Here is a 23263-nt window from a genome sequence, read left to right on the forward strand (position 1 = left end):
AATACAACTTTTCGTATACTATAATAAAAGAGAATATACGACATAATATTGTATAAATGCATATAAATGATTTCTATATTGGTATATAAGAAAATGCTTCGGAGTGCAAAGGGTTAAGTGGATCCGATTGAAAGCCTCGAAACGGATTCGCCCGACAACAGCATTAACCGACTATGACATTGACCGTCAATAACAGTAGGCATATTCGTAAATACAACGACAAACATTGCCTCGGTTCGCGACGAGCTTCTGGCCTGGATTAGGTCCGAGACGTCGGACGAATCTCGGGTGTGGTGTCAGACACGAAGTCGACGGCAGGTGACGGACAAATTCGTGTCGATGATTTCAAGTGCGACGCGGACGAAGTAGCGCGTTCCAAGAAAAGAAAAGCCTGTGCATCAATCTGCGAAGCAAGGTGTTAAGCGCGATTCCTCTCCGAGTCGTACTCTCGTCGCTAAAGGCTTTCACATTCGAGAAAAGTGCAGGAAAGTTGTTAGTCACTCCGCAAACGCTTCTTCGAACGTATAGACGAATCGAGCCCGGGACACCGTGGCACGGTTAATTACGACACTTTCGCCGAGAAGGGAAACGGGGGGTAGATCGAATCTCGTGGGACACGTTCGGGGGACGGCCGGGACAGGGGGGGAGACAATGTTCTCATCACCTTTCGACGGATCCCGCGATCGTAACGCTCGCGGTCCTCCAACTTTCTGCCGGTTCTTGCAAAATACATGGCCCAGCCACGCTGCTGCTCCTCTCACGAGACGCGCGTCACTGGCTCCATCCGGCAGAGTGGACGACGTCGCGAGCTTGTAATTTGCTGCATTTCCCACGGGTAAGCGCGGTGGAAAGAACCGACGGCGGCCAACGGTAACGAGAACTGGTTCTCGCCTGCGGAACGTTTTCAAACGGAATGGAACACCGACGGCGGCGACGATATGGCGCGCACCTTTGGCCAGGTGCGTTCGGAGCGTACTGCGCGCCACGCGCTTAGAAAGCGTCTAACCTTCTGCGCGCGATGTATCGCCGCGCACAAGGCACACGCTTCGACGCCCACGTTTAACGCCGGATAAAAATGAAAGTCCGCGAAGCGAGCCGATCGGAGGGAACACGCTCCGGAGCGGAGTCGATACGGAGGGATCGCCCGCGGTTTACGCGTTTGCGCGGCTAAGGGCGGGATCCAGCTTGCCAACCTCGAGCGATCGATCCTGTTTCATTGTAAACAATTGCAGCGTGCGCGGTTATCCGAACCGGTACGGCAATTTCTCTGACATTGTCCGTCGGATTGTCAACGAAAATGGCCAACTTTTGGAAGAAGGGATGAGATTATTCGAACCTCGCACCTAGTATATCTCGTCTTGGAAAAGACAAGGAATATTGAATAAATTAAAAGCGACAGTTCAGATGAATTCCGAAAACTCGATACTATATTTTCTTACAAGGGAACGTTAACGGGACTATATACACAAGCTGGTACTTGCTAATTGGTAACCTGTTAGCTGCGTGCGACGTGTATACACCTCATAATGAAATAGCAATTTTATATCTTATAATAAATGTACTTTTCTTACGATTTATGTTAAAATGCTTATGGTAACATATTCGTAAATTTCACATGCTTTAAGATAATTCTAGAACAATGATTAAAAAAAAGCTACGCTGAGTGTGATCAATAAAACGCGTAACAAAATTTATCTTCAATATATATCGACGCAGCTAAGTGGTTAATAACTATAAAAGCGTATCGCAAATCTCGAATAATAGTACGTCCTTAAAAAAATGAAGAAAAGAAAATATGGGAAAATGCGTTAAAAATTGAGTATCTTAAAATTGTAGCTTTTCCAAAGAAGCACTTGTTTCATGAAAGGAGAATTGCTTTTAACGTCGGGACTTTTTGAAAAAATTGGGTAAACTGGCAAAGAGACAGGAGATGCACAATGCATCCAGGACGCGAGTTTCTTTGTTAAGAACATTGGAAAGTGTTAGGGAAGTCTCCGTTTTTGGCGCGACGCGTTCTCCATTGCCTGGCTCGCCTTGCTGCTCGGAAACCGGCTGGCCCGTAGGAACTGGCTCGTAAATTACCTTCAAGAACAAGCCGGAGGATACGCGGAAGATGTTGCACGGGTGGAGGAAAAATCGGGGATTGATAGGACGGCGGCCACCATCTTCTTTGCTATCCTTCGCTCTACCGGTTTGTGAAATTAATCGATGCCGAAACTACACCAGGCATCCTCCGATCGGATCGCGAAGACGATTCTGCCTGGATCCAGTTTGCTCGACACTCGGAAGGAAAATGTCAAGACGAACGATCGCTAATTTATTAACTTATGTACTCGCGGCAAATATTGCAGCAACGCTCGTTGAAATATTGAAACAAATGTCTTGTTGCTGCGATTTGTCGAGCTTCAACCGATAGGTATCAATCTGGCAAATGGTTTTTTATTTTCCAGCCGACACGATTGAATCGTGAAGGCATGCGACGATGTATTTTGTCTTCTACGATCGTCGTATTGTTTTATGGAATTGAGTCGTGTCAGTTAGAGCGCAGATATCTCATATAGAGAAGAGAGTATTCTACACCTGCTTTAATTGATAAAAGTATTCATTGAAAGTTGAATAGCGTAAGATTAAATAATTTTATTATTTCCATTCCTAATTATAATTACTACATGATTGTTAAGTTCGTTTAATTATTTATAATTTCAAACGATCCTATTTTAAAAAGTAATGTTTCATAACCGCTCTATTATTAATTTCAATGCGTAAACATAATTGAATATGATACAGTTAGATCAGTATAATAAGTAATTAACTTTCACTTTGTATAATATAAAAGCTTCTGTCTCTGTAATTCGATGCAAATTTATAAATCGGACAAGTATTTTGAGGGAAGTATAACGCAGCTGCCTTTAATGCTCCGCAAATCTAGCGCCAAGATTCGGAACAACAAAACGAGAAATATTTCGGCAAACCTAGATCATTCTGCATACGCGCGGAGAACGAAGACGACCCTCGATTTATGAAGACTACGAGTCGTTGTCCTTCGACGCTTTCGCGTCTGCGTAGATAGAGCGAAAGCTATCGTCGCGAGAAACCGGAGGCGAAAGTCTCCGGTTGACGAAGTCGCGCGGCCTCAAACATCCTCAAACAGACCCGCGCGACGCGCGCTCGAAACTTTTCCAAGGAACCTCACGCGACAAGCCCAAACAAACGTTGCGCATATCTTGTAGAGCCAATGATAAAGCGTCTCGCGAGAAAAAACAATTCCCCGAAGAGCCCGCGAGAAAGCTGGACACCGGGCGTTTAAATTGGAGCCGAATCACGCGCGAAAATATTTGCATGCGCCACGCGAAGCACCGTGGTCGCTTTTGCTTTCGGTCCCGAACTGGGGCGTGCCTGCGACTGCATTCTCTTCTTGCGCGACGATGCAAACTTTAGAGTGATCCGTCGCGAAAATTGGTCATGTTTGGTCAAAAGTCGGGAGTTCATCGAACTTTTCTCGAATCTTGAAATTTAAGGTTTTCCACGTCGCCGATTACGAATCTGAAGGCACAGATTTGAAATTCAAAATGGCGGCTTTGATAGACGATGCATAGGATGGCGGTTTGCGATCCTTTTGTTATCTTCTCATGCTTGTATCAGTAACTAAAGTAGGAAATACAAAAAATGCAACTAGGAATTTATTGGGTAGTTAGCATTTCAAATAGTGTACAAATTAAAAGAAGTTTAAAACGTCAATATATTATTTTTTATCGGTTAAGATGATCGGAGAAGGATGAAGATTCTATTCCCTGCAATTGATGCGGAGAATTTTTATTTTGCATTTAAACTCCGCAATCTAATCGTTACCTATGACTCGTTTAAATAATGTATGCGGACGAATCAAATGACTCAGACGCCTACTCAGAAAAACTCACGTGGAACTGAAGGTCGCAAGCGGTCACACTTGAAATTTACATGTTACTGTTCGGAATTGTGCAATCTTTCGTGCGAAACAAGTCCGAAATCGATCACGTTTGACCATCTAGGAATAAATTATACCATAATTCCTTATACCATAATGAAATAACGAAAATAATATAAGTGCTCACATGTGTGAAAATATAACCCAACAAATTTCTATATTACAACATAATTATTTCCACTTTCACTGAATAATCCACGTAACGCTATAATTTTATCATAAAATTTGTCTGACAAAGCGAATACTTTAGATTTGGAAGCTTCGAGGGGTTGGCGATTCAGAGAAAAAAAAAACAACGATAAAATATTTGAAAAAAATCAAAATCGTGGATTAGACTTTCGACCAGAAATCACCGAACTCGACCAACTCGTTCCGCTCCGGTCAGTGGAAAACGAATCTCGCGAGCCATTTCCACCGTTCGATCATCCCAGGTGAAATTGACATTCGACCGATCCACGGCAGATCCGATCCGAAGCGTTTGCGACGGACTTAACGAGCTCGCCGATCGTGCAAAGACGATCCCGTCCCGTCCGTTTCACGCGACGCGAAAGCCACGCCTGCCGCTTTTCAGGCTATTCCGGAGCTGGTTGCATCGTTGCTAAGTAGAGCGCACGGAGTACGCGCGGAGAAAATAAATAGTCCCTTAGTCCCGCGATTTCTAAGCTCCCTGTCGAGCGGCGCGAGTCGAACGAACGAGAGGGCTCCCTTTCCGTGACACACACTTCCAATTCCCCGACTCTAATTTATTCTAATACGTTTTTTCTTTCGCTCGCGTCGCTTTCTGATTGCTCTTGTTTGCTAAAATTGAGACATTGGCTGCGAGAACATCGTTAACCCAAATTAACACGTTCACTGCCAACCGCGAATTACCACGTAGCAGAAGACCACCGCAACGCGTCTATTAAAGGCGCATTATTACGATGAAATTATTGTTTTCTATCTATTATCTTTAATTTATTTATTTATTACGTATTACTTATTATCTATCTAAAAGAAAGAAGCCGCGGATTATTAATAACATTCTGTAAACCAGAATCTTTAAGGAAATAAAGATAACGATTTTCCTTAACAATTAAAGGTGGTGTTATCTCGTGAACTGTTATCGTCGCTGTATAATACGGTATGATTCTCTCGTTTTAAAATAGCCTGGTGCCTGATAGATGTGCGAGACGAGATAAAATAATAGGTAAACGAAAGTATCGCCGACAGTTGTTGAGTCGGTGGTAAACGCGACTGACGCACGCGTCTAGAAATGTGTCTAGAACCGCGTCCGAGATCACTGGAGTTCGAACTTGAGGTCAACCAGGAAAACTGTTATTTTTGCGTTAACACAAACGATCCGAGAACTACGGTTAACAGTCCTGCGAGGAATATCGAGGGGATTCGAGCACGTGACGTCTGACAAGAGAAGTTTCGTTTCGCCAAGGATCGGAACGTGAACGTGTCTCGTAACTGCCGCGTTAGCGCCGTCGCCTTTCGAAATTAAAATATCAGCGGGCGCCTGCGTGTTTGCAGAGCATTTTCCGTGAAGTCGCGCGGCGATTGCGACGAGATAACGAGTCCTATCGATTTCTTTTATTCGCTGATCACGAGCTCGCGATTCCAAGCTCGTGTAATTTATTGTCCCTCGCGCAGACGGATTCTACACACGCTTGCCAGCAAAAGTTAAGAAATTTGTTATACGCGCGATAAAGATTTGCATCGTGTAAAATATGATTGCAATATAGCCGACGCGTTACATGCTTCGCTGTAATATGCACTGTTAATCGAACGAGACGCGTATTTATTAAAACATCATATTTTACCGAAATATTCAGGATATGCAAAGTTTCTGAACTTTTGTCGACAAGTGTACGCACGTACACCCCCATGGCAACAGGGTCGAAAACGGTTTCCGTCGACCGAGACACGCGATGATCGTCGAATTTCCGCATCTTCGGCTACGACGGAAACGCTCAACTGTTCCTCGTTTCGTTGGAAATGACTAGGGTTAGACCCTATATGCCCGCCACCGTCGCGACGGCCGATCAGCAAAACGAAAGTGGAGCATTAGTCTATTTGCTTGCTCTTTTGACTCATTGACTCGCGAGCAGTGCTTCTCATCGTTTCGTTTAATTCTGATACGGGCGTAACACGCTGCTTAACTTCTCGTCTACACTTCGTTTATTTTCATTGACTTTTTATAGTGTTTGCCTCCGGGATTATCGTCCGCCTCGTCTCGCATTGAAACGCGTTATCTGATTCGTTCGTTCGAACGCTACTTGTTTCCTCCCGTGCTCATTCATATCTGTTCGCTCTCTTTTTTCTTCTCGCGCTCTCGCCTTATTCCTTTCTCCGTCCATCCGTTTGCTTTACTCGAGCTTCTGTGTTTTTTCTTTCCCGTTCATTGTTTTCCTTATCGGAGCTAACTTGTTAACACCGAACCAACCGATGTCTAAAATCGTCCAAATTGCCAATAACAAGAAAAATTGCCTCGCAAGAATTGCAAAGTGGGATTGGTTAACATTTTCCGTAATTTTTACAACAACGTGCACCTGAGCAAATGAATCTATTATGGTTTCAGTAATTATGAAATTAAAGATGTGAAACCGGTCATTTGATTGCAGATGGTAGGTTTAGTGTTGATCCTTTCCACTCGACCAAGCGGCATTATTACGAAATAATATCGCTTTTAACAATAATGTATACGTTAAGAGATTCTGTAATATTTGAGAAATAGTTAAGAATGTAACTACTGTACAAGTCGACGGACTCCATTCCTTATTTATAAAATTCAATAGATCTTATGAACTTCTAACGAACACTGATCTTCTGCCATTTTGTTTTTAATAAATGAATGATGAATATTTTCGTAACATGCCAACAACGACAATTAAATCTGGGCCTGCGGTGAATGTGAATCTTGAGGGGTCGCCAGAACGCGGCAGTTTTTCGAAGAATATCGAGCAAAAGAATATTGCGAACTGCATCGATGTTTTCTCGTACTCAACAATGCGATCCAGTCTCAGTTTCGCCACGGCCACAATCGGATGAATCGAATTATGACGAATTGAATTGAACGCGAATTATCTCAGTCAGCAGCAGCGATTGTCACGCGAGTATCGCGGAGCAAAATGCTGATAGTTTCGAGTTCGTGCTCGAACCACGATCAAAAAACATTGAACATCTACTTCTGCAAATTTCGAGGATTTTTACGCGATATTCATTTATTTAACCATTTACTGAATTTATTGTTGACAACTGCCCAGTTGTAATAAAGAAACGAGTGCGAAATTGCGCATCGCACAAGGCAAGATTAACCCATTGCTGAACTTCGCATAGCTGAAATTGTCATATAATGTGACAAAATAATTTCGTTTATATTCCACTAATTGTACAAAGTATAATTGCTGCACGTTTTAGAAAATTTCGAATTCAGAGTTAAAATGTCTTCGAGTGTAAAAGATACAAGTGTAGTCAGATTGTAGACTCGGTTTTCGAAGGAAGAGCATTTCAAGAGGCGAGCATCCAGACACGTGCGACGCGTGTCTACACATATTCGACTGTAGAAACGATATCTTGAGAACGTCCGGCTAGTGCGCCCGCTAATCTTGGCGTACAATAGTTTTCATCTGGTACACCATAGGATCCACTTGTTCTTTGCGGTTCCCGAGGCGAGAACATAATGCGGTGCATTGACCATTCCCCCTGGAAGCACGCCTAACTCGATCGTAAACACGGAATACGGAGGTCTGCGCCGTGTTGCGGCACTAAAATCGTTTTCAATACACGAGCCATCTATTGGGGGAGATGAAGCGGTCAGATGAAAACGACCTTGATCAAGCTCCCATCGCAGCGTCCATGCGAGCGTTGCTCGCGACAACATGGACGAGGGGCCCCCTCCGACGCCTGTCGCGGAAGTGAATCGTTTAAAGCGGATTCGAGAGCCGCCGCGAACCGGTGTGCCGGCGATCAATACTTTCTGTCGTCGTCCGCGAAGCTTTTTCGATCGGTCCGGGTGCGTCCCACGTCCGCGGGCTTCGAGCGTGGAAAAATAAAGATCGCGGGAGGGGGGAAACGGAGCGCCGCGACGGCGCTCGGGAAGCCTCGCGTGCGTTCCGAGCAATCTTTCCGCTTCGTTCCCGATAAGGCAATCTCTCTATCCTCTCGTATCTGCAGCGTCAAACAGCGATCCATGTTGCACGCATCAATATTTATAGAACCGCGTCGCGGCGACGCCGAGCGATTTAAAAAACCGGGGAACGCGCGGCCTGTGGCGCCCACGCGCGAAAAAATCGACGGATTCCGTCGCGGTGCCAAACCTGGGAACGGTTCGAACCTGACGAACGCCGATAACGTGTTCCACGGGCCGGTCGACAATTTTTACGTCACAGATGTTTACCGTCGAAAGCTGCAAGGTCTGCTATCTTGGCGATTATGGGAGTGGCTTTCGCTTGGAGAACGCTGTTTCATGGATAATTGGGTATGCGGGTACGCTAGCCGTGCCGATCGAGCCTCGAACACGGTGTCTATCTGGTAGGCGTGTCGATTAATTAGTGCATCGCCGATTCGTTTGTCCACGCGCGGTGCACGCAATTTTTGCTGCCCTTACGGTCGATCATCGCTTTTCGAGCTAATTAATTCAGGCACGCTAATGCGACGGCATACAGAAAGAGTGTGTGTGTGTGTGTGTGTGTGTGTTGCACAGGTGTTTCAGGGGTGGTACACGACGTGTTATCTCTATCTGGCGACACAAAGCCTCCGCGCAATTGCTTGCTTTGGCGAAAAAAACAGTTGCCGTGTTGGCACGGGTGCGCCGAGTTTGAGCAAACAATAGAAAAAGAAGCGAGGTACGCGGGCTGCACCTCCGGTAAACGGCGGAGGACCTTGCTTTCTAAGATAACATACACTCGAGCACGTTACTCAGTTACTGCACTCGTCTCGCGGATGTATTTCTACCTTTGTGCGTGTAATTGAAGGGTACGACAAGATGGGTATACGTTGACATGATACACATTTTCAAACAAGGTAATCGCTGCTTTCGGGACGAACTCGATGATTTATCCCGTCAGCTGTAGTCCAGGATTAACTAGACCGTGGACGTTTGTACGCCATAAATATTCAAACTGCATGTGCCATTCGTGCACCAAAGTATGTAAATATGCGGAGAATGTGTAAATATGTACGAAAGTATGCAATATATGCAGGAAAATATGTAAATATGCACTATATCAAATGTTAAGTTTAATTAATATTATGTGTTAAATCTAATATTAAATAACAAAAAATCGTATTATTGACGATAAATACATTCTTCATTATTTTCATCAACGATGAAAGCGACACTGCTTTCAATCGAGCTTTTCATCAATGAGATGCTACATTTCCGTACTTTCGGTGTGTACATTGCAACACACTACTGCACAGGTTTCTAAAGTATACATGTTTTTTGGTATCTACCAGCAGTTGTTACATGAATTTCTGTGCCGGTCCAGTTGTCTGCTTTCTAAAAAAAAGAATATGCATTTGCACAAATATCTTGACAACAGTTTAAAAGAGCTCTACCATTGTATCCGCGATCATGCGAGGCCAACATTGGCACAATGGAGGTACAGTCACGCCGGAAACGTGTGCGAGTAGCGTTTCCTCCAATCCGCGATCTCGCAATCGTGGCTCGCATTGCAGATCGCACGGGACACCATCGTCCGTCGACTATCGATGGTGCAGCATGCCGCCGTTGTCACCTGTTAGCGAGGCGGAGCGAGAGGCGGATCGCCCGACCGAGTGACTGTCGGTTGCGAAACAAACACTGCCCGACGATCGGAGGAAGGCGAACGTCGATCGCATACTCAACAAACAAATTTGTCTCGTTCCACTAACCCAATCGCGCGAATGAATCGCGCCACGAGTTCACGATCTATCAAGGCCGCGTGTCGCAACTTTCGCTATCTCGGTTATGTTTCCACCGCGGTCGCATTCGCGGAAAAATTTCGCTAAATCTGTACTGGTTTCACTCTATTTTCGCTGTGCGCTTGCGGTCTTGCCAATTAGTTCCTTTCGGATATATTTGGCGACCTTGAGTAATCGTAATTTTCTTCCTTACCATATGGCAACTAAAGATACGTATTTTTTTTTTCTAACGATTTTTTATATTTCAATCTTTTGTTGTTTGAAGTTTTTGTATCCTACTGGTCTTTTTATAACTGCTAATTGTGTAACACGATCATGATTATAATAAATTTATTACTGCTTCTTTTTATTATTATTATTATTATTATTATTACTACATGTCGACTAATCGCTAGGTATACTGTAACATTTTTGCGCAAATAAAATGATACCAGATTCAAAGTATCAATACTTTCTTTAAGATAGACATCCCGAAACTCGACGTACGATCTTCTTTATTCACGTCAGGTTTTCGGATAATCAATTTTAAGCATTTGGTTATAAATGAAATGCTTCAACCTTCAAACTCATGGTAATTTCAGTTTGATGATAGTATTTCCGTCCTTTGTTAAATGACTGAATAGTTAAATAGATGAATAATGAAATAATTTAATGATATACCCAGAGTTAACTTAACGGATCACAAACAGTTCGATCCGTGTCCAAATACTATTAAATTAACCGTAAGCCGATTAAAAATGTCTAAGAATGTACATAAAATCCTGATCGAAGGCAACACCTCTCGTGTTCACGGCTCAGAATCGACAGACTTCTGACAATCCACAGGTAAAAACTGAAATGCCTTTCAGTATTCCATGCTAGCCAACTTTACTGCGTAGCGCACCGCAACTTTTGCATTTTACGAGTGTTCGCCGCGCAGAATACGTCGGGTTCTCGATTCATCGGGAAAACGAGGCGGCGAAGCCGCAGCCGGACAGGTGCGCGTCGCGATCGGTTGCAGCAGCGGCAACAGCAACCACGCAATCCTCTCGGTGAAAGGAAAGCTCGTCGAGAAGTTTGTTCGATCCAAGGCGAACACCGGCGACGACCATTTCGCCGATGGCCGTGTCAGTTTCGACGATTGCGAGAGAGAGGAGAGGAGAGAGAGAAAGAGAGAAAGAGAGAGAGAAAGATAGAGAGCCAGCCGCTTTGGTGCAGCCAAGCGAATCGGCGAATTGGTGCAGCGACTGGCAGACGGTAAAAACGTCGACGACAGATTAGATAGCTATTGTTCCAAGACCCAGCCGAGAAACGAGCCGAGGGGGACACGCGGCGCCGTCGTGCGTCCCGCGTGAAACGATCGAATGGATTCCGGTCGCGAGACAGGTTCGCGACCAACGCTTTTCCGCCGCGCGTTGAAACGCTTTAGCCGCGAGCCGAGAACCCATTGTTCCGACGCGGAGGAAGTAATTATCGTGGCGGAGGCCGAGTGTCCCACGTGAATCGCAGGAACAGAGCCACGGAGGAACCTCGGGGAGGCGAGCGGCACAGTTGAGAACTATTCGAGATATTATTCAAATAATATTTTATTCAATGAATTCATTCGACGTGTTACTCGAATTAAATTATCCTCGAACGATTCAATCGCAATATTTCTCGATCAAACTTTGATATCGAAATGAAGTTCGAATAAAACTTGACTCGAACGGGCGAGCGAAGCGTCGTCGACGTCACGAATAAACCATTACCGGGTTCAATTATATCGTTAGCCAGCGGCGTCGTTTGTCATAATTACCGGCCGGGTTCGCCGAAACGACGGATTCGCTGTTTTCCTTATCGACTTCCGTTTCTATCCGTGACGACACACATTGTCAGCTGGCCGATTCGCGTGAATCGATTTAAATCGAATCGAGTGCGGTGACATCGCTCGAGAACAGCCGAGATTCGTTCACGAAATTATTATTATTATAGCGCGTTGCGTCAGCCTCGCGTTCTCGGAACGACTCGAGGAAACGCATGGGCACATCGGTAGACAGTGTGGAGGTTCTCTAAATTGCAGCTGCACCGGGTCAAAACTGCACTCGCGCGTGCTATTTGGTTAGCTAGAACCGTGCGCGGCAGGAAATGAGCCAGTTATCTGAGTGTTATCGTGTCACGGTGACGTAATCACAAATTTTTTCGCGACCGTTCTAGGCGAATAAGCTCGCTAATGTTCTCCGATATAGTGACGTAATAATCAACGATCAGATAACCTCTCAATATTTATAAACGTAGTTACTTTTTCTTGCTGGATGTACATGTGTTACGCGATCGATCGACATTGCGTTGTACAGTGTACTTTGGAGACAGCGACGAATGCTATTATACTTTGCCAAGGCCGCGATGTCTATGAATTAGCTACTGTCTCGACAGCTTTGTGTTGCGAGATTATGGGAATCAAAATGCGATGCTGATACAGTCTCGCATTTCTTCAACAACGATCGTGCCATCGGCCATTACCAATTCCACTGCTTTTCATTGGTAAATTACTAACGATTCCGCGAGAATCTACTAGCGCAAGAAATTTGATGAAAGAAAAACTGTTTGCTTTTCTCATAGACGCGCGAACGCGTAAGTGCAGTTATTCCACCGTAGAATCGCGTCAGGGGCGCCATCGACTCGCACTATTTTGCAATACGCCAACCACGCGAGACGTACTGTTTTTAAAGAAATCATACGATTATGCGAAGTACGATCTGTATGTCGGTACACTTCGTTAACACTTGAACGACGCCGACCGAGTTGCACAGCTCCCGACCGTTAATTGAAATTCAAGGCATTTCAATCGATAGCAATAAAAAGATCGAGGCATCTGAGCAAACTAAAGATATGTTCGAAAATATTCTGAAGTTACTTCCTGATGGTCCAAGTACCATCCGCACAATCACGAAAGATGACCGACTTTCAGAGCGTCGAACAAAGGTGACTTACAGAACAGAATTTTACCGAATTCTTTACCCCATCTATTTGTTCAAATAAATTATTCGAATAGGGATCGTTTTTGTCTTTTCGTAATCGTATAAGGATACATTTATGCGAATACATTCGGGGTCGATGCAACGCTTAAGAAAAAGAATACCGAATAAATAAATCGATAAACTATAGAAAAAATACTTAAAATCCTATAATTTTTACTCGATTATTTCCAAATCGATCATTTTCCGTACGAAAAACTCTGAACGTGCTAAACTCTTATTCGAATAATAATAATCAATCATCCGAATAAAATGATTCCAAACGTAACACGCGAAATTGCTTCGGGGACCCGCGAGTTCGCACAAAGGACCATCAGACAACTGAGAAAGATCCCGTTGACTGCGTTACCCTAAGGGTTAGTCCTCGAAGGCTGGGGCAACAATCTCGCTTACCTGCAATGATACCCTCGGCCTGGTGTGTCGTTTGCTGTAGCTGGTTCTGGCCGGGTGCTGCGAGTTAGACGGCGGTAGGGGAGGCTGTGATCTCCTAGCGATCGGGTCGTTCGCGTTGTTCGGCTTGTTCCTGACGGTAACTGCGTTGTTCGCGGGAGTTCCGTTGATGGATCGGGGTGTCCCGGTGCCGGGAATCGTGGCCGGTATCGTCGAGGGCGGGTCCCGATGGCTTTTGGTGCGTCGAAGGAGGCGCCGGAAGGTGTTCTTGACGGTGGCGGCGAGATGCGATCCACCGCCGCCGCCGCCTCCGCCGCCACCCCCGCGATCGCTGGGATCGTTCATCGGTTTGTAATCGAGCATCTTCGCCTTGGCGGAGGGCATCGGTGCCACTTTGTGACCGCCCGTCTCGGTCACGTACATGCCAGCCAACCGAGAACCGGGAAACCGATCTTCGACCTCTTCCGATCGGTCTTCGACGATCAGTATCGCCAGATTTATTCCGTGGCCACTTTCAACCTGGAAGACTACTACTCCGGCAAGATTTTTTTTTGACCTTCGGGTATTTTTCGAACAAATGTTTCTCGAGTTCGTGACTGTGATCTCTCGGAAGCAGTTCGTCTGTCTTCGAAGTCTGCGTCGATGTTTTTACTGTTCACCACAGCTTCAACCACCCTCGGATCTGCTATGATCCTATGGTGCTCTTTTAATTATCTAATTGGTCTTTCTTCGATTCTAGTTGGTCTTTCTTCTAACATCTAATTGGTCTTGCCTCTATTCTAATTGGCTCGAGATTCTTCGGATCTTGAGGATTCGGATCGTTGCCGAATACGGCGAACACGATCGCAAGCTGGCTCTCCTCGCGAACTCTCTTATCGTTCTCACACCGTCGACTCGCACTTTCCACGCGGAATCGAGCACAGTCTCACTGACACGCTAGCGTGTGGATCGCAGCGGGGTTTCTGCGAGTAAAAGAAAGATCGGTTTGAACAACGGACCGGCGAAGCCGAGAGTGGCAGCGCGGTCAACAGTTTTCGGGGCCCGAAACATCCAACCGTATCCCACTCCCCCCAGCCCCCCCCCACCCCTCTCTCTCTCTCTCTTTCACTCTATCCCTCTGCTACCCTTTCTCTCTTTTAGCTTCTCGACTTGTCTTTTTCTTGGTGCTTCGGCTGCCGAGGCTCGCCCCGAGATTCGCTGCCCGAGGAACCAAGGAACCGGATAACGCCTCGCGACGCGACGCGGCACGCGGCGCAGGTGTTGGTGCCGCGGCAGGTGGAACACGCCGATCTTTTTTACTCCTCTCGCGAGAGTCTCGACTTTCAGCTGGCCGGCGTTTAAGGGATTCGCGATAGGAACCTCCACGAGGACCAGGTTACGACGTGGCCTGATTGGTTGCTGTTGCGAAACGTAATCGTTTTCGATTGATCCTCGCCTCGAGAGACGGAGCGTGCGTTACTATAACAATTGCTATGCCAATTTTTGTATTTCTAAGCTATTGTTTTAACGGGGGTGACGATCCCGTTTATTGTTAAAAAAACGTCATCATCCTACGATGATTTTTCACGACATTATCGCACGGTCAAAGTATGCCAATTTTTATCCGAACTGTTTCTATACTTCGATTCAATGTATGCTATAATTCAATTAATTTCGATGCGATTTATTATTTTAAATATTCTAGATGAATTCAAAGTTAATTGAGCCCGAAAAGAAACGGAAGGCACAGCGCTTGGTCCAGCCCGCAGTAACCGGCTCCGGTATACTGTGTTTTTGGTTTACCGGACCGGATCTAGGATCAAGGCTGTCGCTCATCCAGATTATTCTAGATCCAGCTCGCTGGGCTAGCACCGATGGAGATCGTCGACCCTAAACGCTGTGAAAGCTAGGGGGCGAAGCGAGTTTCTGCTCGAGTTCCTTGAGCAGAGCATCGCGCCGGTGGTCTCTCTCCTCTAGTTAGCGAAAGGTTGTGCACGCGCTGGCTATCGATCGACAGAGCGTAATCCACAGGGGAGAGCCAAGGGACGCTCGAGGATTCAGCGAGTAAAATTATCGCGAGGTGACGCGCGGCGAGGGTAAACACGGCGAAGAGAGGAGGTCGTCGAGGTCGGCGAGGGTGTAGAGAAAGAGACAAGCACGGACGGATCGAGTTTTGTCGTGTGGGTGTGTATCGCGGCGGTGACGCAAGAATCGCGAAACGTTCGATAATCCAGCGATGATCCGTCCTTGCCTGCCCGACTTATTAGCCGGCCAAGATTCTACGAGGAGTTACGCAACCAGAAGCGATCGGAGCTAACCACCGCGGATAATGGGAGATTTCATATCGAGAAAGAGAGACGGATCCACTTACGCCCGGGATCCGTTTAAGCGAACCACCTGTCATTGACTGGAATCAAGCGCAAACGGCATCTGCCGCAATTTCCGTTCGAGTTCAGCGCAGAATAATCTGCTCGGCCTCGGCGCGGACCAAGATGCGAGGACCTGCATAACCGCGTTTGATTTTTTGATTTTCGCCGCCCTTCTATAAATAGTTCGATATGCTTAGCGGCTCGCAATTCGGCAGGTTGGAATCGTTCGGCGATCCTCGCGATTTCTTTCTCGCGAAACTATACGATCGTTCGTCTTGAAATTTTCGGGACAGTTTGCGACAGGATCGAGAAACGTTCAGGAATCTTTTCGTTCCTTAAGTGATCGACAGAAATGGGCACACGGAAGTCGTTACGTAACGACGCATGAGCTATCGTATGAAAAAGAAATAAAGATACGCGTGGTATTTTTTGAAAGATTCGAATGGAAAATATGTTTCTTTAATAGTAGCTATAAGTCACATTTTCCTCGTTATAAGAAAGGATTGCTATTGTTCGTTGACTAATGTGTCGTTAAGATAATTTCGAGTCAAGCTAATTTATAGTAACCTCATCGTTTACTTGACGATATCTTTTTAACATTGTATCGACATTAGCGTTTCGATGTTATTCACAGTATAACGCCGTATCCGTGGTTCTACTTTACTGCATTCTCTCTTATCAGAAAATCTTGTGAATTTGTGGTCGTCCGCCAGTTCGGTAACGAGCAATAAAAATAAATGAATAGAGAATGGAGACAACGCGCGCGTCAGAACGAGCCTGCGAAGCGAGGAAAATATTTTACCGTTCCCGACGTACGCATTAACATCGGCCTTTTGCATCTTACATAAAAGGTGACACGTTGTACGGCTCGCGCTGCACCGTGCAAGTGAAATCCATTGTGCCAATGCGAGACGACGCCGCAAAATTATTCTTCGCATCTGCCGAACGATTCACGGCGATCTCTGTAGGATCCTCGATCCTGTTGTTCCCGTTCTCCCACCGCGTTTCTCGGTCGTTTCAAACGCGAACCTAAATCCACGTCACAGTGTTCCGAACGGTTGTACGCTAGCTGGAGAAAATCCAAACGTCAAATCGCAGAGGAAAAATTGCTGATGGCAACCGCGTCGTAAGTAGACTACCGAGTTTTACACGTTTGCGACACGTGCGAAGGAAAATAAGCACGTGAACGCGTGCGCGCCAACAACAACAATATCCTTCTAATTAGCAAACCAAATATCTTCCTGTGATTCATTAACGCGAGAACTACCGAGCTCTTAACGAGACCGATGCTTATTGTTTCACGACAATGGCACGATTGGTTTTATTCGAACTTCGCACGATTTATACTACGATATGCGCTTTGACGAAGACGATTATTTGAAAATTTCACCTAGGAACGTTTCCACGATACCAGGAGCTCTAAAAGAAATCACTTGGACCGGTTTAGTAGTTCTACTGTTGAACGTTCCAATTGTAATTTACTCTGGAGATCCACTGTTCAGTCCTATGCGTTTTCGTGCATTCTTATGCGCTCGATCTTCTTTCCGGAGCTGATTCAACGGAAAAAACTTCCGATCGGTTCTTCCGGATTTAATCCGAATCCGGAAACGTAAAAATGTAATTTCGCTCGAAATCACACGAAACAGCTACACGTTCCCAATCTGGACGGAAATCCGCAGCAATACTGGTCCCCCGTCGCGCAATTCGAATAATTCCACGGGTTTACCGTAACGAAGCGGTCTCGCATAAAAGACCTGGTTCCATCAACAACGTGGGACGTCCCGCGATCCACGACCACTCCGTCGTATCCGTCGCAAACCCCGTTCGCATCTCGTCGACTACGAGAGGTCCGCCCACGCGCCACGAACCGCACTAGCAACCCCGAAAATACCGGACACTTCGCCGCGGTCAACGCCGTTCGCGACGCGAAAGAACCCGCGATAGAGGAATTCTGCCGGAGCGCGTATCGCCGTGAACACCGCCGCGACGTGGAATCGCGGGGTTCGGTGGCGGGAGCGAGACCGCGCGACTTCCTAATGTCGTTAGAGTTAAACGAATTAGGCCAGTTCTTCGATACGTGGACGGGCACGTAACCTTAGGCTATATAGTCCGGCGAAACGGGGATTGCGCGTTTCGACTGTGACGCACGCTCTACGGCCACGAGAGACCGGCTATCGCCGGTTTGCGGCCTGCCGAACAGTTAACCACTTTCCTACGGCACGCTAACGCGTTCCCAGAAACCCGGCCAGAAGAAATCCACGCCGAGAAGAACGCCCCGGTGACTTTTATAGCTTCGAACGGCCGTCGACTTCGACGCAGTTCGAACCCCGCGGTTTGCGCAACGTCGATTAGAAATTCGCGTCCACGACCGAGTAGTCGATGAACCGGCGATTCCTTTTCGAAAACATTTTTCTTTATCACCTGGATAGTTGATACCGCGTTGTTACTTCTTGGAAGATTTTCAGCAGAGTCTCGAAAATCTGGATCTCTTTTCATATCGAACGACGCATTGTTTGAACAACTGTACAATCGACGATGACTCTAACAATATTATTCGTTCATTTTGCAAAACAAATTTGCTTCGAAAAGAACTTATTCCTTTCGTTCTTCTTATTTATTTTATTTAATTTGTAATGGTTTCGAGTACATAGTTTTGCTTAGATGTCGAAGCTATCGCGATATGACATTTCTCCTTGTTATATCTGTCATTTAATTTCTATAAATCGAGCGATTAGGCGTGATTATTACACTGCGCCAAACTGACCCGGTAATCGCGATCCAAAGGTTAATCAACCACTGGATTTTTGGAAAATTTCGCGTCGAACCGCGCTACGAGATACGCTTGAAACAAAGAATTTGTCTGTTCGCTAACCGGATTATAAATCTTGTAGATTACGTATGCAGCGTATTTCCATGTTCGTGTATTATGTAACCAACGTGTTACAAAATCACGGTTCTTATGAATCGTAGCATTTCAGAACCAGATACCGCACTATAGTAACAAAAAGTTTATTTGCTCAATGAATTGACGAGCAGGAACTGTGTAACACGTTCTTAACGAGACGCGTTTCGACGAAACACGTAAACGGAATAATTATGTAAATCGCAACTACAAGGTGCACATTATTGCTGGCACGACGATTCAAATTGTATAGTATTAAATTGTATAGTATCAAATTGTATAGTATCTAATCGCATAGTCTCGAATCGTATAGTATTGAATCGTATAGTATTGAATCGTATAGTATCGAATCATATAGTATTGAATCGTATAGTATCGAATCATATAGTACCGAATTGTATAGTATCAAATTGTATATTATCGAATCGTACAGCATCAAATTGTATATAATCGAATAATATGAAAACGCACAGTACCCTGATTCTCAAAATATCAATGACTCGAAGGTTAAAAAACCGAGTGAATAGCACGGTACTGAGTTCACTTTGTATACTTTCATCGCACGTAAACGTCTGCCGACGTTTACAGCGAATGACAGCGGAGGCTTACTCCGATAAGCATTAAAAACAGCGCAATCAACGTCCAAAGAAACGATTAAAGACGCAGCCCGTCTAAAAATCGTAAACCGATAAGCGAAAAGTAAGCAAGCGAATAATTGTTTCAGCATTATTTCGGTGTGGTATTAAAATTTAAAAAATACGCACGATCTCCATTCATTGTACAAAAAAAATTCATACTGAAATTTATAGAGGAGTGATTACCGATAAACATTCGTCGCAAAAGTTCGTTATCAGATCATCGGAAATATCTAAAAAGTCTTGCCAACGCTGTTGACCGATCTGGAAAGGGATTTTCAAATTCGAAAGATAAATCTTTTCGTTACGTTAAACTTGAAAAATTGAATTACGTCCACCGGGAGCGAGTTTCTTTACCGCTGCGAGACGGGACACGATTCGAAGTCTCGGTCCGTGTGTCTCTCGGAGTCGACGTCGCTCGAAACAATGGAGTCGCACAGCACGGTCGTACCGCCACAAAGTTGCTGCAGCGTAACAAGTAGAGAAACGTGCGTCGGATTGTAAACGGTTTTCGAACGATTCCTGTAGTTGTTGGAAGACTCGAGAGAGCCGCGGCAATCAATCGCGCAATTCCACCGGTGCAGCTCGTCGACGTTATCGAAGACCGGTTTCGTCAGATTCCGCCTCGGAATGATTACGTTAATCTGCGGCGTCGTAGAAACGGAACGCGAACGAAAACAAACGAGATTTCAGCGTCGCCCTCTCTGTCGCGCGATCCGACAATTTTCAAGTGCTAACGTAAAATTCGAGAAGTCTACGCAAAAGTTTTCATTCGATAAAAATTGAAGGTGGCGAGAACTTATTTCGTGAAATCGTGTAAACGACACACTGTGCGTCGGCTAAAGAGGGGATCGATGAACCGGCGAGAAAATAGAGAATAAAAGTGCAGGATGGACCCGGTGCCCCGAAAAATTTCGTCGACAACAACGGACGCCATGGGTGCGCCACTCGTTGGAGCGTACCTGTTGCGTCGACGACGGACAGCAAATTAAAACGCGACGCGGTCGCGCGTACGGTGCCACAACGCGGAGATATCACCTATCGTTCGCAATGGTTCAAGAACCACTGACAGTTCGCACCGATAACCTGCGTTGCCTGCGAAACGGAAAATTCTGGGACACGGTGGAAATCGATGCCTGTGTTCCAGCGAGCCGCTCGACCATGCAAGGCCCGTAAGAAATTAACGCGTTGTTGACCGATGACGAAGCGACTCGCGTATCGTACACTACTACCTGTTGACGAGTTTACTCGTTCCGAACGCGCCGTTTAGCCGTGCAAACTGTGCATACGTGTTGCGGCTAGTTGGAACTTTCTGTATCGGAATTAACGCATTGTGTCTGATTCGATTTCAAGAAAATTAATTGAACATGATCGGTTGGTGAAAATTAATTGAAGAGATCCAATTCAACCAAATTAATTGGAGAAAACTAATTCAAGAAAATTAATTCAAGAAAATTGATTCAAGAAAATTAATTCAAGAAAATTAATTCAAGAAAATTAACTGACGAAACTTAATCGAAGAAAAATAACTGTAAGCATCAGCGGTTCAGTCTTGCTCAATAATATTTATATGGACAATACGGCTACTTAAAAAACACTAACCGTTGTATCCTATAAGACCTAAGTCGCTAGGAGGCGCGGTTAGAACTATCGTAACGATTTTTAATAAACCTACGTAGGAAAATCTATATTCGCGCAAGGGGTTCTATTAGCGACGCTACCGCGCTATTTATAATACGAGCGATCTGCGAATCCGAACAAGTTATTCTCGCAATTTTTACAACGTCGAGCAAACAGAAAATCGATTCGAAACGTAAACGTAAACGGTGCAGACGGCGAACCCGTTGACCCAATATACATATACGGACGGTTTGCACGCACGGCGATCGAGGTATATAAGCATCGATCCGATCTAATCCGTACAATCTCGACGATTACCTGGCCAGTGCACCGATTAATTAAAATACTGCAAACAAACTGGGGAAAAAATTTCACACAGTTTACGCGCGAGTCGCGCAGTTAACGGTGCGTCAAAATCGATCGGATTGGCGCGCGCGACGATGCTGGTAAACACTTTTAATTAATAATTCAATTTAACAAATATTTTTAATGAATGTAATTCAATTTAATTTATTTAATCTACTTATATATATATACGGGTAAACACACATTTTTACAATAAAGAAAAAAAAGCGTAAAAGTAAATACCGACAGGTATTTTGCAAACTTTATGAGCTAAACTCTAGATCGTAGAAATATGATAGAAATGCGCGATACGCGTAGACAGGTGTACAGAAACGGCGGATACTATCCTGTTCAGCGGTTCGCGATCACTTACGAGCTTGTTTACGAGTCATCGATCAGCGACGAATAAAAATCTCATCGGAGATCTCTGCAGGCTCTGAAATTTTCCTAGATCCATCACAGAGAGAAAGAGAGAGAGAGAGAGAGGGAAGGTTCGGAGAACTCTTCGCTGACTCACACGAATCACAATTCATCAAAGATTTCTCGTCGTCTCCAAATTTCCCAGATCCATCGTGTTGTCGTTGAGAGAGAAAGAAAAAGCGGGAGGTGAGAGGGAGCGGGACCAAGAAAACTACCTTGAAGGCAGCGTTCCGCAGCGATGCGCGTGACAAAACCGTTGATTCGCTAACGAACACAGTCACACACCCGTATATATATATGTATATACATATATATACGCACGCACGCGCAATCACAGTCTCCGTAAAGACTCGCGCTTGTCGTCGATCGACCAACACTTCGCGGGACCCGGCGGTGTCCCACCGAAAATCCTGACACACTTTGGTAGCCGGCGTTGCCACGTGCTCCTCTGCTCTTCCTTTGTTTACCTGATCGGCCGCAGATCGGTCTCGATCAAGGTGCAGCAGCTCGGGCCTGGTTAAATCTCGATCGATTCAACGATCGCGGCGCGGTTGGATCGCGATCGATACGCCGGGTCGAGAAGAGACTCGCGAACGGGTCGAACGAACGTGCTGCTCGATCGCGAGTCTCGTACCAACTGAGCGCGAACCACGAGGACAAGCGAGCTCCGCTCGAGCCCAGCTCTTTCGCACTGGAGGATCTCGCCGCGACCACTCGGCCCTCCTTCCCACCCTCCTACAACTCCTTCTCCTCCTCCCGTAGTCGCACGCGCGCGAGAGAGCACTCTCCTCTCTCGTTCTCTCTCGGAGGTTGACGCGGCCACGCATGGGCACGTATGGATACGCGTAGGAACGCGTCGGAACGTGTCGGAACGTGTCGGGAGCGCAACAGCGTTCGCGAATCGTCCGGTCCCTCCCTGAGGGCGCACCGGGATCCGTAGCGCCGCGTTTCGGGGGTCGATCGTTCGATTAGCTTTGCCTAGCCTATCGTGAAAACGGTGGTAACCGGTGAAACCGGCCGGTTCAATTTCCGTTTATTTTGCAAACACCAGGCAGACTCCATTTTAATTTTTCTGATGTGGTCCAACATAATACTATTACTACTACTAATAATAATAATAATTGTAATAGTATAGAATAATAATGCCACAATAGGTATAGTTGAGTGTAGTGCTAGTTTACAATGGAAACGTTTCTTTGATTCGAATTTTTGTAAAACAGATTTTACATAAATATCCCCAGTCTAGTGATTATAATATACAAAGATCCTAGCTTCTAATATGATTATATATATATATTGATTTTTAAATTTATTTAAACCATCAATGATGAAGCCAACGTCGTTGGTATAACAATTTATATCGCATGTACATCGAATACTATTGCGTGTAGATTATTTTATGAAAAAATTAATTAAGAACCAGATAAAAAACTAATTTCGACGATAGCTCTTATAGTTTATTTTTCGACGATTTATCTTCTTTGGCTCGACACGAAATTCCACTCAGGCTCGGTAATTTTAAATGTCCATTCAAGTGGGAGGGGCTCCTAAACGGAAGGTCCTTTGAAGGGTTAAAGGTGACGCTCGACCGGCGTTACAATTATGAAAACAGAATTTACTCTTACCGCGAGTGGACAGGATGTTAACAAATAGTTTCCCCATAACGTCGAGCATTTGGCGAACGTAGGTCGACTCGTTGAGCTAACAATTAGCCTACGTGCTCCCATTGGTCAATTGGGGTGTCAAAAGTTGGCAGG

General features: G+C 45.4%; 2 protein-coding genes across 7 annotated transcripts in view; both read right to left on the reverse strand.

Moving 5' to 3' along the window:
• The window catches only part of LOC144475797 (serine/threonine-protein kinase MARK2-like), a 111965-nt gene that overhangs the window by 20236 nt on the left and 68466 nt on the right, over positions 1-23263 (reverse strand). The window lies entirely within an intron of this gene.
• Positions 13204-22187, reverse strand: LOC144476530 (uncharacterized). Its single transcript, XM_078193609.1, has 2 exons — positions 21722-22187; positions 13204-14198 (listed from the first exon to the last, which is right to left on the reverse strand). The coding sequence occupies exon 2, from the start codon at positions 13657-13659 to the stop codon at positions 13204-13206; it is 456 nt and encodes a 151-aa protein (XP_078049735.1). The 5' UTR covers positions 13660-14198; positions 21722-22187.

The sequence above is a fragment of the Augochlora pura genome, chromosome 10 (genome assembly GCF_028453695.1).
Source record: "Augochlora pura isolate Apur16 chromosome 10, APUR_v2.2.1, whole genome shotgun sequence".
NCBI classification, from domain to species: domain Eukaryota; kingdom Metazoa; phylum Arthropoda; class Insecta; order Hymenoptera; family Halictidae; genus Augochlora; species Augochlora pura.

Bases quoted from the DNA above. Each gene is read 5' to 3' on its own strand.
- LOC144476530 (XM_078193609.1), bottom strand. From the start codon at position 13,659: ATGTACGTGACCGAGACGGGCGGTCACAAAGTGGCACCGATGCCCTCC.